General features: G+C 38.1%; 1 protein-coding gene across 4 annotated transcripts in view; it reads right to left on the bottom strand.

Moving 5' to 3' along the window:
* Positions 1–19143, bottom strand: part of EGFL6 (EGF like domain multiple 6) — a 698819-nt gene that overhangs the window by 133726 nt on the left and 545950 nt on the right. For 3 of the 4 annotated variants that reach the window (XM_044072538.1, XM_044072537.1, XM_044072535.1), the window contains one exon: positions 3008–3106. In XM_044072538.1, coding sequence (XP_043928473.1) covers positions 3008–3106 — 99 coding nt within the window. The remainder of the gene's footprint in view (positions 1–3007; positions 3107–19143) is intronic. The other variant, XM_044072536.1, reaches the window with a different exon arrangement.

Below are 19143 nucleotides of genomic sequence, written 5' to 3' on the forward strand. Positions count from 1 at the left end.
ACTCACTTAACCTGACCCTAACCCTAAACTCTGTCACTATCTCACACTCACCTCACCAGCACCCTAACCCTAACTCATGTAACTTGCGCCCTAAACTTAACGTCCACACAATCACACACTTACCTGAACCCCCGTAACTTTACACCTCAGTGCTAAATATAGCGAAGCCACAGAAACGGATAACCAAAATCTTTCCCTAGGAAAGAATTCGATGTTCTGCAGCTTTGCTATTTTTAGCATTCTCTGCATAGGGTTCGACATTGTGGCATTCGACATTATTGGCTTTCGATAATGTGATATGAACCTGTTCTAGCATTTATATCATGTCATCGAAAGCCGAAAACACCAAACACCATTTAATCCAACCTAAATAATCTAAAGCACACAATATCGAACATTCAGAACAGCAAATTTTTTCCCTGGGAAAAAATTTGCTATTCTGAAACACAGTCACACAACACAGGCACACCAAAAAAAACAGTAATCCACACACTTACACTTAAAATCATACATCTAATCCTACACTAAATTATACAAACACTACTATCTATCCACTTACCTTAACCCAACCCTAACCCTAAGGTCCATCACTATCACACACTCACCTTATGCGCGCCCTAACCCTAACTCACTTAACCCATCCCTAATCCTAAACTCTGTCACTATCGCACACTCACCTCACCAGCACCCTAACCCTAACTCACGTAACCTATGCCCTAAACCTAACGTCCACACAATCACACACTTACCTGAACCCCTGTAACTTTCCACCTCAGTGCTAAATATAGCAAAGCCACAGAAATGGACAACCAAATTCTTTCCCTAGGAAATGATGTTCTGCAGCTTCGCTATTTTTAGCGTTCGCTGCATAGGGTTCGACATTGTGGCATTCAACGTTATCGGCTTTTGATAAAGTGATATGAACCCGTTCTACAGACCCCTATTCACATTTGTTATGTGTGAAAGAGCTTTCTGAACATATTTCTAACTGTCTATAACAATGCCCCAGAGAATATCAGGAATACAGACCACCAACTGACTTCCTAGAAAACACTCAGATTATAAGAAGAGGATCATTAAATTGCATAGCCATCACTGTGAGCAAATTCAAAGCAAGCCTATTGTTTTACTCCATATAATGGGTGAATGAAAGGATTGTGCAGACATTTTATTTCATTGAAGGTTTGAGTTCTTTGTACTACTGATTCAAAAAATGTATTTCTGCTTTGCATGCACACTCCAGGACTTTGATACTGTGTGGGTCGGTAAGGTTATGGTACGGCCTTAGCTATTTCACTGTGCCTGGTAAATAAGCAGCAGCCTTTGTAGAATCCATTATGTGTAGGCTGTCACAAAGCAGTATTACTTAAAGTACTCTAGAACAGAATATGAGGTATAAAGAAACCTGCTACCAAATGGTGAGGGTGATTTTATGTCATCCATGTAAATGACGTGTTCAAATTCCACCTGAATTCAAAAAAATTGACTGAAAGCACAATGCAAATTTTGTTATGTGCAGGGTGGTGATGCCTTACTCCCCCTTGCAGGAAATTTCAGCTGCAACACTATCATACTTAATATGATCATCTTAGAGTTTACTGCACCATGGGGAAAGTAAAATACAAGTAATCCACAGTCCTTGAGCTGGGGTCTGGTATCTCACCTGTGATTTAGTGATTAACAGGACAGACATGTTACCAAGGTTAAGCCTAGAGGGTATCACCTTAGCTGAGAGAATTTCTCAGACAGCACTCTCTTGAAAGGAGTTGCAGTTTTGCACACTATTTATGCTGGTGATGTTTACATCCATGTCTACTGCTTGGTAAAGCTCGGATCTATTTTATCCAAAATTCACTGCATTTGATTAAACGAATAGAGAAAGGGGCTATGGGCAACACTTCCTTCTGAGAACTACAGTGATCAAGAACAAACAATTCATAAAGAAAAAATGTGATTTCCTTGTAATGAATTTACAAAGAATATCCACCAATACTTCCCATAACCCCATCTTGACTGCAGTCAAATAATAGAGAAAGATCAAAAGGTCAAACATAATATCAAATTAGAGCTTGTTTTATTGCCTTTGCACAGTCCAGTGACTGGGAAAAAAAAAAAAAAAAAAAAATATATATATATATATATATATATATATATATATATATATATATACATAGGTCTACTTCAGAACAACGAAACCTCACAACACAGAAGACCAAAACACCAAGACCCCACAATACCGAAAACCACGTAAGTATGACACACACAAAAAACATACACAAATACATACACAACTGCCCCAAACTACCAACCACACCACCCTACACTACAAATAGGCAGGGGGGCAAGCCCCCTGCACTCTCCACACCCCCCTACTTTAATATTCTAACTCCGAGATTGCACAGTTACACAAGGCAAACCCACACACATACACTACAGTCCCTCACACACACACACACACACACACACACACACACACACACACACACACACACACACACTTACACATGCATACTCACTCACAGAGGAACACCAAAAGCGCTAAATCAAAATTGTGTAACACTGGGAATTTGAATTTCACACTTTTCTGTGTTTTGCAGTTTTGTTGTTTTGGTCTCCTTCCAAACACTTTTGATGTTCTGGTCCTTCGTTGTTTTGAAGGAGGCCCATATATATATATATATATATATATATATATATATATATATATATATATATATATATATATATATATATATCAAGCTGTAATGGCAAGTCCTTAGATATGTGAATCCCTGATATTACACATCTGCAAAATTTTCCATAACTATTCAAGGAACAGAAGTGGTTATAACAGACTCAAAAGTATTCAGCTCCATCACATACATATTTTTTTGTGAAAGGAAACTATCACAAGCATTTTCTAGAAGTAAAATCATCACAGAATGAGACACATTCAATATTTTATGGCTAATTGCTTGGAAAATGTACTTTAGCTTTAGATTTTAACAATAAATGGAATTGTATTTACTACCATCCTCACGATCTGCAGCATTCCAGTCAATATTATCATGTGTGTCTTGTTTCCATTCACAGACTCCCCGATCAAAAGTACAGTCCACAGGCATGCCTAAAATGAGGAAAGCATTATGTTACCATCTGACTTCCAGTTGCTGGCAAAGAAAACATATATTTTATCTGAAATATGTAATATTATATATTATTAAGTGTTGACATTATTGTTAGTTAGAGGTGAAACAAAGGGCATTTGCTGAGAATACAGATGACCTCAGCAAAACTAAAGTGGAAAAACATTACAGCTGATAGCATATAATTTTTACTAGAGAAAATCTACACCTGCAAGAAAAGCAAAATTATACATAAACATTATAATATAATGTAATACAGCTTAAAAGTGAAAAAGAAAAATATGCAGATCACTGTTTCATATAAAAATGGAACAGAGCAGAATTCATATTATTTTTATTTTAGAAAAAATGCAGTTCTAATGAAAACAAATCCATGCCTACACTGTGATTCAGAAAAAGCCTCACTGTTCACAGTAATTACCTATGGCCACAATGAGAGATACCTTATTAGTGGTCCATCGGAATGTCTCTGAATCACTCTAGATAACGCTGTAACTGTAAGTTCTGTAGTGGCGCATGCATCCATTGGCAATGGCACCCCCAGTAAACTCATACTCACACACACATACACACACACACACACACACACACACACACACACACACACACACACACACACACACACACACACACACACACACACACACACACACACACACACACACACACACACACACACACACACACACACACACACACACACACACACACACACACACACACACACACACACACACACACACACACATCCAGACTATTGATTCCTTACATAACAGATGCATAAACACACATTCATTCAGCTTCATTCATGCCCCTATAGACACTCATACACGTCAACATACATGCAGACATTAACACCCTCCACCCCACGTCTCCACATTGCTATTTTCCCTTTTGGTAAAGCTTTCTGAATCCCAGCCATGATACTAAAGTTGAGTTACAGGTATAAACAGTACAAAAAAAAAGAAAAATAATTCACATCATTGTTTTGTACTGTGACATTACAACAAATAAAAAGTAATGCATCAAAACTACTGAATAAAAAAAAGATGCAGGTTCAAAGGGCCAGTTTTGACATTACCACTGCATTTGAAAATTAAGCATTTTTGATTCCTAATATTACTGATGCAACAGTATAAAATATTCAATATAACTGATACCAGTGAAGCTGCTTTACTTAATGTAGAAAAACAGAAACAAAGAAAGTATTATAAAATCTATTATAAAATCTGTTAGTTCAATAAACTGTATCACAGCTCTCTCTGTTCCATTTCCTGTCAGCAGACTAGAACTATTCTACGAGTTGTCACTGGACTTTTAGAAAACAGGTTTGTTTTTGAATATTTTGCACTGAAGTGAGTTTCACCACAATGTGTTGCACTGTGTGACCTGGTAGTGGACCTTTTGGAGTTGTTTCTCCTTTACTCCACTATGGATCAACTGTGGAGTTGTTACATATAATTTAGAGAGGTGTGTGTGTGTGTGCATGTGGGGGGGTCCTGCCCTCTATAAAGGGTGGGCAGAAAAATAGTTTTTCAGTTGTTCATGGCATTTCCCTTTTTTCTTTAACAATAGGGTATTTTTAGCAGCTTCTGTTTTCATAAAAGCTTTACGTGATTGTGCCACATAAGAAGCCAAATTAATTTAGTCGAAAAAGCAAGCTAGAAAATTCAGTTTTACCATGACCTAAAAATGTTTAAATAATCTTTAAATTCATTCTCATTGGTTGGCTAGACAAACTTCTGATCACTCCAATTTGACCACATTTGCCCTCCAAGTCTGCCTCAGGAAGAGGAAAGAGATGCATCAAAGTGAAATGAAAGGTGTTAGAATTTACAAAAATGTTATGCTGCTTCAATTAACGTCTACCAAATTTGTGGTACATTCACAATTACTCATTACAAGGACTACTTTTCCCAAGACAGAGACAAATATCACCAGGATTGGGTAGAGCTGAGTAAACTAGAGGAGAATAATTGAAGTAAAACATAAGAAAGCTTTGCATATATGACACATGTAGACAACTCTGTACCCTAGACGGGGCATATATGACACATGTAGACAACTCTGTACCCTAGACGGGGCATATATGACACATGTAGACAACTCTGTACCCTAGACGGGGCATATATGACACATGTAGACAACTATGTACCCTAGACAGGGCATATATGACACATGTAGACAACTATGTACCCTAGACGGGGCATATATGACACATATAGACAACTCTGTACCCTAGACGGGGCATATATGACACATGTAGACAACTCTGTACCCTACACTGGGGATATCTGGCATGCTCACTATCCAGGCTGTCTAGGCAAACATCTTCAGGAGATGTAAGACAGAAAAAAAAACATGAGATTTCCTTGTGCCCATCTGCTGTTTCAGTATGTAATCCATGACTGGCAGGAGATGGTGCAAGGGTGAGGTATATCCCAGTGTTGTGTACCAATATCTAAATACTCAACCACGGAAGAGGGCAGGCATCCTTTTCTAATAGTAGATGCAGTCTCAATTCAGTATAGACAATTATGTACATAAACCACAAAATGATGACATAAAAAGTACCAAACAAAACCTGCTGCATCTTGTCTTAGGAGGCCACTGTGGGCAAACCTGGTGCTCTAAATGCTTGTAACTTCATGATTGCAAAGGACATTGGCTCTAGTCTGTGCTGAAAATGCTTTATGAACCAGTCCACTGACTCAATTAAGAAATAGTAATTAAACAGCTTAACAAGCAGCTACTTAACATCCTTCTTAAACATGGTTTTGGTTTTGCATTCCACTCCCTTATTACTTGCTTATTCTTGTTCAGAGGCTGCCTGTGATATCTCCCCTCCTGTATGCAGTAGCTTTGTTGATCTGTCCCCCTCCACGACCTGTTTGGTAATGTAGTCCCTCACCAGTATGAACACAACAGTGGGTTCAGACCTGAATTCTGATGTACATCCATTCCACTGGGAACCCCTCTGTGAGCCCGAACACTGTTTGTACTTGTGCCACTGAGTCCTTGTACATAGCCTGCACTAATTCTACCAATGTTTCTGATATATATTTCAGATGGGATTACAAGTATCACATTAAACAAATAATGATGTCACAAGGGAATACCTTACTCTCCTCTCCAGTCATGAGTACTGGAATAGGTCTATGGGAAATTGGGAGACATGACTAGGTGGGTGCGGGTGATACAAAAAGTAAATGGTCATCTATGGGATGGGAAGCCACAAATTAAAAAAAAATGTAATACTTTGTCTAGTTCAAATGCTGTATGACTTTGTATGCATCACTGGTTTATAGGTTTAGGTTTATAGTTTACTCTGGTGCTTAAGGCAGCCATCTGTACTCAAGTGACTGCGTTTGTACATTGATTGTACTGACTAACAAAACAAATACATTTTATGAAGTGAAGTGTCTCTTACTGATAATGCTTATTTGCACTACCTTTTATGTTTAGCTGTTGGCAAATAGTTGTCTGTCATACACATAGCCCACAGTCTTTCACCAAGAATGTCTTAATGGTTTCACAGCCCTTTTTGTTATGTATGAATGTGTGAACATCAATGAATGAAAACAGAAAAGCGTAACTCAAGTTTATGATAACAGAAAAGCATAGGTTCACTACATCACAACAAATACTATTACATTAGGTCAGTAATTATATTGTAATATTGCTGCATCTGAATGGATGCACTGCAATGATATCGTATATGAGATTAGGCTCATGGTACAGAGTAATAAAGCCCTGACTACAGCTAACATGACCTGGGATTGATTAATCGTTCCAGCACTGGAGGAGGTGAAAGGGAGTAAGAGAGGAATGAGAGGCTGTGCCAGCTTGTCTCCCCCAGGGTGGCAGTGTTTGCCTTGGAACATATGTTTAATTCAGACTCCTTAGTGGAGATTAGGAAACCAACATATATGCATGCCTTGAGGAGGGGGGCTTGGCATCTGCAAGCTTATTCCACAAAACACCCATTACATGCATACTCAACCACCACCGGTGTCACTGGGAATATATGTGGTAATGCTAGGATAGAAGTCAAAACCGCAGTGCCCCACATGGATGATAGTGCTGCTTCCAGTGTGCTCACCCATAATCCCTGGGGAAATCCATGGACTGTAGGGCTTTCACTCTTGGGGAACAAATGGAGAAGTGCAGTAGCCAGATGGAGGCTCAATGGGCAGAGGGGGAATGTAGCCAAAAAACAGAATGAAATTTGTGACTTGCATGAAGACAAGAAAGTATAATACCATTTCTGATGATAAAAACATATTGCCATTGTGTAATTGACAAGATTCCTTACATAAATACAAGATGTCCAGTGTTTATAATGTATGAAATGAGCACTCATGTCTCATCTAGTTATTTAAGATGTACTGAATATTGTTCAAGGTGTGAGTTTGTAAATGGCCATAGACAAATATGACCAACTCAGCCATGTATTGTCACTCATTTAAGTCACTGTTTTAGTTGTTTTATGAATTACTTTTATTTCAGATCTATTGTTATTTTTTTTTCTAAAAAGGACAACCCACAATGAAAAAATGTAACTCCTAGTTAAAATTTGTAAGAAAAAGCAAGTTCCAAAATCTAGTAAGGAAACACCTCACTTACTGAATAATAGAGAAAGTATGACAGTGGTGGTGTTTACAAAGAGGAGCTACTTTGCAGAATTAAAAAAATGACATTTACACTATCCTCACTTCATATCTACACTATGATGCATCAGGCTGCATGTTAAAATTCCTAATAATTACTGTGCTTCCAGGCTATTTAATTCATATATGTATTGTTTCACAATGAAAAGCCTGAAAGCACACAGCACCATAAAGGCAGATGTTGCATAACAATAGTCAGTCTGAATTCTGGTAAGGGTAGAGCTGCTGCTGTATTTCCTGTGCATTAACTTTCAGCAGAAAATATGCCACACGTTGTTACACCTGCTCACTTTTGACACTTTTTCTGCCTTGTATTACATATGAACTAAGCACTACATTATAATGCTGCATAGGACTACTTGGAAGTGGAAATAACTCCCTTCTGCCATGATTCTCACTTTTAGGAAAGATCAGCTGCACTTAAAAAAAAAAAAAAAAAAAAGCTAGCGAACACTAACCTAACCTTTGTGTGTTGGATTGGCATAACGGTTAAGGTCTTCACTTCCTAGACACATGGTGTGATTCCAACCTTGGGTCATTGGCTAAACTTAAAATGGCTACTTGGAGCAGTTGGCCTAGTATTCATCTATGAACCGATGAACTAACAATGATGCACAAATGTATATCAAGACTCTCCGTAGATCCTAGACTCCAAGTGCACTTCCCAGTCCTGAATTTCACTTGCATGTACCAGCTAGAAATGTCAGTCTACTTGTGCTAAATGGAGACTCCATGTCAGTTCTCTTACCTTTATTTTACTAAGTATTCTTAAAGTAAAAGCAGCATTCTGGCAATTTCCATGATCTAAGATGCCATGCAGTCAAATTATAGCATGTTATAGAAAAATACATACATTATTTACATATTGTTACCATCATATTTCCCATCCTTCTGCTGCTTCCTATCTAGGTAGCCACTGAATGGCAGCAACTGTCAACAGAAAGCAGGGAAGTGCACTTTTGATAACAGCCTGCAGCCTGCTGGAAAATGTAGTATATATGCTTCTTTTGGAAACAAGACTAATAAGGTGCCTGATCCTTTGACAACTTAATAAACCTCCACTTCATTCAAAGAGTAGATTCTTACATGTCTTGCTGTACTTACTCTTGTGATGCCAAGAGAACCACACTAGAGTTTAAAACTATGATTCCCAAAATGAGAGACGACAGCAAAGCCTACAGAAGCATTCATCAATCCATTCACCCATGAGCCCCTTTTTCCCACTTTTGCACATAAAGTCATGGTGTCACATTCAGTGACCATCACCACTGGCTGTAGACCCTAGAGCCAATTTTACCTCACCAGCTGGCCAGCCCTAACACAGAGCAATGCCCATAGATGTCCCAGTTTAATAACTGCTTTTATCTTGATACTGAAACTGTTGTCCATGACAATACTTTCAGCTGGTCAGAAGTCATCCTACACAGCAGTCAACACAACTGAGCACTGAAATGTTTCTGTCATGGTGAGGTGGTAGATGTAAGCCAGTGTATAGAAGACTCTGCTTCTCAGCACTATTGAATGCAAAGAACCGCCTGCAAATGAGACAATATCTAACTGCAGGTTCACAATGAATTCTAAAAAAAAGTATATTAAAATGTTAGTCCTAAATATGTATAACTACCAGCATTAAGAGTGAGATGTACTTTGTGGATGCACACTTCTTATCAGCTTCAACATTTTAACTTCAGACTTGCAAATATCAGCATGTAATAGTTGTAAGTTTTAGATTAAGGTCATTTTTTATGATTTGTGCTTGCTGTCAAGTAACCAGAGCCAGTCCCTCTCTCATGTTAGTTATTTATGAATGAACTTAAATGAACATGTACAATGACACATTGCTTCATCACAGGTAGCATTATGCACAAAACAATGCTCAGCAGCAATGGTGCTTCCTAATCACTGCCTAACACCTGCAAACATATGAACAACAGATATAGTTAAGTGTGATTAATATGCACCAAGACCACTGACTAGCTGTCATTGTTGTTATTAACAATGACTTCAAGCGAAAACAAATGACATACAAACTAAAGGGTAAAAAGGCCACCCTGACAAGACATTCAGTAACACATGCAAGAAAAACTCATCCAACCTAGAGTTTTCCTGTGCGATACCTTAAACTTCCTGTAGTGGAGGCCCATGGGATGTATGCAAATGACCCCTTAAGGAAATCAAGTATTTCAGCTATATGGATTCTGAATGTATACAAGTTTTTTTTTTTACTTTTTAAGTCTTTATGGTTACATTCAGGCCAATAAGGCCAAACCCCACTAGCTGCGGACATGCATATTTTGGCCTTTTTATTGACTTCAGCACAGCTGTTGTTATAAGGCAGTATAATAAATAGTAACAGTAACAGATTTATAGGCCAGGGTTACATCTTCTGGACAAGTTTATACTGGCAGCACTCATATAAATGCTACACATGGACACCATAAAAAAACAAAAAAAAAACCAAACAAATCTTACACGCACAAAAATACACAATTCTAAGAAACCCGGCATATGCCATCCATAAAAGGTCTTGGCTTTTTCAGGTCATGTTAAATACCATATCACTGATAGCTTTGACTCTGCACTGCAATCAGGTGACAGTTCCTGGATTTCTGTGCAGTTCTGCAAGATAAATCCCTCAACAGATTTTTATTAACATTTTTGTAAAACGTCAGTAAAATCAAAGTAAAATATGTTATGGTAGATAGGACACCTATTTTATGTGCAATATGATTCCATGTGAGTTCAACAGTCAAAGGCAAAATGATTAACTTTTTTGAGTGGAGTGTTTTTCTGTCTTTCACACTACCTGTGCTCAGGAATTCATATAATCAGTTCTGAGACTGCTGCATCTCTGCAAAAGGGATCACGAGTTGCGTTTGAAAATGCTTTTCAGCAGAACTGGGAATAGGATAATTGGCACCTCTGGCAAACCTGTACTGGTTGGCTGTTCAACAAATTTGAGGACCAACTCCACAGTTCAGGGACCAAAAAGTGCTGCCATATATTGCTCTTTCCTATCTTTTTTCTAAATAAACTGTAGCAAAGAGCTACACTAGCTTCTTGACAGAGTTGCTAACACACAAGTATTAATATAAAACATTTAAGCAGCTGCAATGTTAAACTCAGCAGCTTATATGATTATCACCAATAATGCTCTCATCAGCACTCATGATCACACCGCCATTGACTTGTAGGAACTGACAACTCCCTCTTCTAAAATGCCGATCATACCTCCCAACTGACTGCACTTGGGACAGCTGCCCCCCTTCCTTCCACCCTTACAACAGCTTTGTGTTTCAGTCAAGTCCACCCATTAGTTGATCACTTGGCTGTCATGCAGCCGGCATGGATAAGATGACAGCAGTAAGAAACAAAGGGGTTTGCATCAGCTATACCTGACGTACGGTCAGCAGTTGTACATCAGATGTGTCTGATACACATTCCCCAAGTGGCTTACTGCACATGTTAAATGGATTACACTCTATGTAAATGTGCTTAACACTAATACTATTGTGCTGGTTTGTAAAACAGCTGATCCACCCCACTGAGGATGATACCATTGTATAAGACATGGGGAATGAAACAGAAAGAGCAATATATGCTGTTGTATGTGTGTGTTATTGTAGAATTATAGCTTTCACCCAGATGAGCCCACATAAAAGTCAACTATACCTGCTTTTAATATTTCACAAATACATTTAAATACTTTGGTTGCAAGTAAGTGTGTAAAAGCTTTCATTTATCACACAGCATGTGCCGCTTGATTCTCCTACCTTTTGTTGTATTTTTTTGTTCTAAACAGTGATGTCATAAGTTGTAGTGTACGTGTGTGCCAATATTTGCTCGTTGTACACATAGGTGGTTTATCACTGTTTTAAAGTGGACTAAAGCTTCATTTACACTAAAATATTCAGATAAAGCTATAAAAAAGTCACGCATATCTTTAAAAATCTTTTTATGCTTCAAGGTAAAATATTCATTTTGCCTTACAGATGATGGTATCAGACTTAAAAAAAGGATGTGATTGTTGTGCAAGAGAGAGAGAGAGAGAGAGAGAGTGTGTGTGTGTGTGTGTGTGTGTGTGTGTGTGTGTGTGTGTGTGTGTGTGTGTGTGTGTGTGTGTGTGTGTGTGTGTGTGTGTGTGTGTGTGTGTGTGTGTGCACATGCATGTGTGTATATCAGATTACATGTTACAAATCTCCATATAAGATTGAAAAGCACTTTTGCATATATTAAATACTCCTAGATGTTGAAATGGATCCGCTGCAAAATTCTGGAGTTCAGCTACTTCCTGGGGTTTATAGCTGCCTGCCACCATATTATTCACGTCCTGCAGAGCCTGCACTGATTGCCTATTCACTCTCATATTGCTTACAAGACTTACATTCTGGTTTATCTTACCCTTCACAGCCTATGTTCCAAATGTGTTGGGGAACTTCTCTATTGTTAGCAGCATGTTTGCAGTCTGTGCAGCTCTGCCCTAGGGATGCTAAAGATTCTGAGTTTGTTTGTGTCTTTCAAATCTCCTAGCTGGGTAACTGAGGTTGAATGCTAGACTTAATGGTTTTAAGCATGCTGTTTAAAACCTACTCTTTGACCTTTTTTTTTTGGGGGGGGGTTCCCTCATCTATATTTATTTTTGAAACTATCTGCTATTTGTTTTTAATGATTACCAGTTTTATGTTTTTGTAATAGCTCTTAGTCTATAGGCACTCAAATAAGTTTGAATTTGCAAAATATATTGAAACATTTGGAATGCTTCTTTGCCTATCACATATTTCTTTAATACAATGTAAACTGCTTAATCTCTTCTGCTTTTTTCTGTTATTTTGTTCAGTCTGCTGCATCACTTTAAAAGGAATGCTGTAATAAAATGCTGGCCATAAAATGAACGCAAGGAGTCATTTATTCCATCATTAATCATAGTTATACTGGTAGAATCCACTTCACTGAGAACAAAGATAATTTTATAACTCTAAACTCATCACGCTGGCAGGCAGCAGATTTACCTGATGAATAGGATAATGTAGAAAGTATTTCTGAAGTGCAAGTCAAGAAGCAGTTACAACAGAACTTGTAAAGCAACTGTTTTTAATTAATGTACATTTGTAAGGAAGTAGTATTTACCAGTGAGACATTTAAATATTCTTGCTATATTTGTGTGTATGGAAGGAATGTTTATCAGGGAAGCATTTAAATCTCCCATTTCCATTGCTGTTCATGGTAATTTCATTTTAAAGCTTGTCTTAAGCTTTTGCCTTACAATATAAAGGTAACACTGTGTTTGTGATGGATAATTGCTCTGCAAATTAATTAGTAGCAGCGAGCATATACTATTATTTAGTGATTAATAATTTTTTTAACCTGCACAGCCCAGAAGACTAAGGTATTCCACTTGTCCGGTATTGTAAAAGTCAAATTGCACACGTCACCACAGCATCCAGGGAAAATTGCAGAATAATTATTTTCCCAGCTCAAGTTGTATCCCTTAGGTTCACAACATAGTTACTAGACGTGCAGTCCAGGAGACTATTAAGGAGTCTAGCCCAAAAATCTAATTGCCCAAAATGTCATCTGGTTAAGTGAATTGTTCAAGGTTACTCATAAGGCAAATGAAGGCTGAGGGAATCTAGAACTATACCACAGGAAGTAGATTGTTAACAGCTCCTCTGTGCTAACTACCAGACTTACTATCCTGCCTCCATAACTGCTAATGCTGAAATTGCATTAGTTTTTACCAGAAGACATGTGCTGAAGCATGGCACAAAAGGGATGTTATGCTGCCACTGCAGATTCATTTATATTTCTAGCTTTCCAGTGGATACTCTGTTTGATGATAAATACAATATGCATAAGTCATGCGCAGATCTATTCAGCAGAACAAAAAAAGGAAATGATAAACACTAGGCAAAAGGTCATGCCATCAACAAACAAGACACACAAGGAGAAATAAGAGTAAATAAAACTCATGATGTTCTTAGCTGGGCAACTCAGAATTAATCTTAGCACAATTATTTGGTATCAGGCATTTTTCTATTATTCTATACAGTCAACATTAGGCACAGATAAATGCTTATCATAATAATGGTGCTATCATTTTATAAAATAATCAGTTTCCTTTCTTCTTGGCTAGGACTGAGCTATGCATTTTGCAGCCAACAGAGTTAAAATTTTGCAAGGCAGTTTAAAAAAATATACCACAGAGTAACAACTAAAAGCAAATACAGACCAGTTTTATGTCAACATTTTTCAATGGATAATTTTCAAAAGTGAAACATTAAAATAAATTTCATGTACCACTATATTTTATCTTACCAAAATAATTTGAAGTTACTTGCTTAGGAGGCTGGAATATATATGTTACCCCTTTAACTACTACTTGTATTTAACTAAACTGAAAGCAGCCTAGAATACACAGGACTATATAAGAAGGTTCCTAGTATCATTAATGCTTACAATGATATGTTTTTTTTATCTAGAGACACATATCTTGGATAGTGAAGTAAATGGGGCCTAGAAAATCATGCTAATAAGAAGGCCACAGGAAGAGGAATAATCACATCTGAATTCTTTAAAATATAGCAACATGACGCTATTACAATGTTGCTTGAAATTTGCCAGTAAATTTGGAAAACATGACAGTAACAATTAGATTGGAAGAGGTCAATTTATGTTCCCATCACAAAAAAAAATGGCAGTGTTTAGATTAGTGGACAGCTACGCCTATTTCACATGCTAGCAAGGTAATACTCAAAATCCCACTAGACTGTAACTATAAAAGGACTGAGAACTACCATTGTACTTTACTTGTTTTACTAGGTGCAGAAGTATCAGAAATCAAATTGTCAACATCTCGGGTTACCACCTGACCCTCTTTATATAGGACAGTAACAATTTTTGAGTAGTTTTGTCCCCCCCCCCAAAAAAAAAACGTTGAAAAGTGGCAAACGTGATGATATTCTGTGTTAAAAATATTTCTGAAGTTTCCTGTAATGGTTGCATAAAACAATTATTTTGCATCCAAAACACCTTGAATGATTTGGAACAATCCACTTCAGTCCTTTGCACTGGATGCATGTATGACTTCTTCTGCACTATTACTTTTCCATACAAAATGTCACAGTTTGGGCATCTGAAAAGGTGGCAACCCTAGCAACATCTGATGGAAAATAGAGAAAGCAAGGGAGTTCCAGAAAAAGTACTGACTTATGCTTTATTGACTACTCTAAAGGCTTTGACTGAGTGGATCATAAAAAAATGTGATAAGTTCTTAAAGAAATAGGATACAGGTCACCTTATTTTCCTCCTGAGGAACTGTTTTGCAGAACAAGAAGAGTCGGAGGTGTATGGATTTGGTGGTACATGACTGGCTGGTTTACTGTAGGAAGCAAATCGGTTTCTTACAGCAATCTGAAGGTGCTTTTTTCCTTTACTTTTTTTGAAGTCTGGAAGGAGCTGGGTGTGCATGGAGTTGGTGGTGCATGATTGGCTGCCTTACTGGAAGCGTTTGAAGAGCTGAGGAGGTGGGGCACGTTTGTGGGACTGGCACTGGATACTAGTTCAGCTAACCGTACCTCTGACCGAACACATCATGCAAAATACTAAGTATGATGGATCCGATACTGGAATCAAAGTTTCCAGGAGAAAATGATAACAACCTCAGACCAGCAGATGATACAGCTAAGATGGTTTAAACTGAGGAAGAGATGAAGAGCGTGTTGATGAAGGTGAAACTAAAAAGTGCAATAGATGGCTAGCTGCTGAAAAGGGAAACATAACAATTATGTCATCTAGCCTTATCAATTCTTTTCAAATGGTTGGGGAAGAAGTGGAGTTAATGAAAAACTTAATTTTCTTAGCCCCTTTTTTTAAACAAGAAACATCTTTATTAAGCCATCACTTATGACATAAGCAATCATACATTTATATAAATGAAAACAAACCACACTGACACGATCCTAGTTGCAAACATTTTACATCACAGCCCATACTGACACACTCACAGCTGCAAACATTATACATCACTTATAATCTACCCAATCATTTTCAGTTAAACATTAGAGAACTTACCCTTTTCTGAACATTTCAATTCCAGTTGTTTTATCTCTGTTACTATATTCACTACTTCTAATATAGTTGGTTTAGAATTTGATTTCCATTTACTAGTAATTGCTTTTTTTGGCAGCCACCATAATTAGACACAGCAAGGCCTTACCATGTCTACGCAATTCTGATTCTTTATAATAGCTCAGAAAAATAATTTCCCTTATCACACCAATCTGCCCACTCAGCATCTCCAACAGTGCATCCCGCAGGGAATCCTTAAAGTCCGCCAACCCACCGCACTCCCAGAAAATATGTTCCCAAGAATCTCTTTCCTCCCCATCACACCTCCAACATTTCCTGTCTATTTGAGGAAAAATTCTTTGAAGTCTACTCGGGGTTTAAAAATATCTATGTAAATATTTCTAAGCAAAAATACTAAATCTTCTAGATTTTGTTGCATATTTGGGAGAATAATTTGTTAATACAATTTGATTACTTTTGTATAAATGTAAATGTGCCTATGTCACAAGTGATAATTCATTAAAGGTGCTTAAAAAAAATAAAGTGGGGCAGTAAGAACAAAAGAAAAAAAAATATTTTCTTGGGCTCAAAAATCTCTGCAAATGGTGATTTCAGGCATGGAATTAAAAGGCATTTACATTTGGATGGAAAACAATGGCAGATTTGGGTAAGACTTTTTACACAGGAATAGCATCACCTCATCAGCAAAGGTCTGTATAGTCAAGGTTATGGTTTTCTCAGTAATAAAATAAGGTCATGAGATCTGGGTGATAAGTAAAGGTCTCGGTTAGAAAATCAGTGCTATGAGAATTCTGTGGACTACAAGAAGGTCAAACCAGTTAATACTTAAAGAAATATATTCAGACTCTTCCTTGGAAGTCTTAAAAGAAAAACTAAAACTCAGATACTTTGGCCATATAATGTGAATACAGAATACACAGGATTATCTGTGAAGACAGACATGCAGGGGAAGATTGAAGGCAAAAGAGGAAGGAAGAAGGTGAGAGTCAGAGGCTAAAGTAGACAGTATTACTGACGTACTGAATATGAATTTGCAAGAACTTAAACAAGCTGCTCTTGACAGACAATGCTGGCTCACTGAGTCCTTTGTGATGAAGAGTCATATTTGACTAAACCTGACTAAACAATTACAGGCCGCAGTAAATGCCTTATTGGTAACTGTACATGTCCTTACATTCACCACTGCAGCATTCTTAACATATGGGATTCCCTGCCATGGAAGCCCGATGTCCAGCCAGTCTGCCAAAGCCAACTGTTGCTTTAAGGTACATGGAATGTCTCCCAAACTCTCTTTGCATAGTGTAGGGCATAGAGGTGATGTTCAGGTATACCATCCTCAGAACTTCTTTGCTGCCAGTCTGAACGCTTTTTCTAACCATCGGTCTGTTTGCTGAAGTCCGATCCATTGCAGATAAGTACCCCTTTGGGGCTTTGTTTTTTCTTGGCTTTTTTGAGGTGTTAGGGGTTAATGTCATCAGGAAGGGTAAATGTCAGTCTGGGAGACAGATTCCCAATAAAGACTGTGACAATAAGTGTCTTTTTTGACAACACGCTTCTCATGACCACACATCCTGTTCGATTTCTCAGTCATCCATCCTGATGGATATGTAATAGGCTTTCTTCCCTTTCCTTGTATCTTGAGAACCAGTGTCTTAAGCTTCTCATTAAAGATACAATGGAAGGAACTTACTGCCCTGAGGGTCAGCTGTCAAGGAAGAAGAAGGTAAAAATGTAAGACCAGAATCTTCTGCTGCCCAGCCGCTGCTGGGTGTTTCTCCTGAGGTCATTATGAACCTGGAGGCTTGCCTGGCTGTGTTATTGGATCTCTCTGCTGTGAGTGGGTTGGAGGCCAGTGAGGATCCAGCTGACAGCATGTCTGATGAGGCTTTGCAGGTGTCCATTTCGGATGTTCAGGGGAAACCATGGTTGATTGTTTCCGACGGCCCTAGGGGAGGTTCCACAGATTCTAGTTAGGGAAGAAGCTTCTACTATGTCTGTCAAATGGTGTCCTGAGTCAGAGCCTTCTCAGTTTTATAGGGCGGACATTCCCTTAAAAAAGAAATAAAAAACTAAACATTAATAAAAAACAACACGTAGATAGACCAAGAACAAAACCAGCCCAGCAAGTCAGGACCCAAAATCCAGCAGCAGATAGTAAATCCAAAAATGTTAGCAGTAGCCAAGTCCAATCTGTATAAGTTAACAAACTTTATTGAGAACAGCCAATAAACCAAGCGCTTTCACCTGAAAGTTTACTGGCTGTTCTCAATAAAGTTTGTTAACATACAGATTGGACTTGGCTACTGCTAACATTTTTGGATTTACTATCTGCTGCTGGATTTTGGGAAAAAACTAAACATGTTTCTTCTGCTCCAAGGAATCCACAAAGTGAGGAGTAGTCCTTTATTCAAGGGGTTATTTAATTCTTTAATGTCATTAAGGCCTCCTCAGGCGGTTTTTGTTCCTGTTTCTCCTTGGTCCTCTATTCCACTTAAAAGGCCTAGGGTACAGGTTTCTTCAGAGGAAGAGTTGGATTCTGATGAAGAATCCCTGACTTATTCTACTCAGATTCCATTTCATTTGGACTATGGGTCAGAGGAGGAGGAATCTAATAGTCTTGATACTCTTTTTGAGGAAATTTTCTTTGGGACACAATATCTAGGATGATGGAATGGATGAAGTGGGACTGTGCTCAGGTCTCTGATATCCATAAGAGGTATTATGAGTTACTGTTGATGGAACCTCCTAAACCTGCAGCTATTCCTCCTGTTTTGGCTGCTTTTCTGGATGCTGTTTGCAATGACTCAAAAGAGATTGATTCTCTGGCCCCTGCTCACGTGAAGCCTGATAGATTTTATAGGCTGCCTGAGGATTGTCATTTTTTTTTTTAATTGTTCTGCTGCTGACCCCTCTGTGGTGTCTGTAGCCTCTTATAAGCTATCTTAATTCCTTCCTTTGCCCAATATACAACCTTCTGACAAGGACAGCAAAGTTATGAAAAGGCTGTGTAAGCAGGTTCGCACTTCTGCTACCCTAACTTTTAGGGCTATTAATTATCAGACCCATACATCTAGGTATGTATTGACTCTTCTTTCTCAGGCCTGTCAGCTTATTTCTGAACCTCCAGACACTGTGGGTAAAGCTTCTGCTCTTTCCTTGCTAGGGACCTCCTCTCAAGTGGTTTGTCATTGTATCAAATGTAGTTATGATGCAGCTGATGCCTCTTTTAAGGCTGCTGCTTTTGGTTCAGTAATGAGGGG

This window comes from Protopterus annectens, chromosome 5.part0, assembly GCF_019279795.1.
Source record: "Protopterus annectens isolate FY-2018-M chromosome 5.part0, PAN1.0, whole genome shotgun sequence".
Lineage (NCBI taxonomy): Eukaryota > Metazoa > Chordata > Ceratodontiformes > Protopteridae > Protopterus > Protopterus annectens.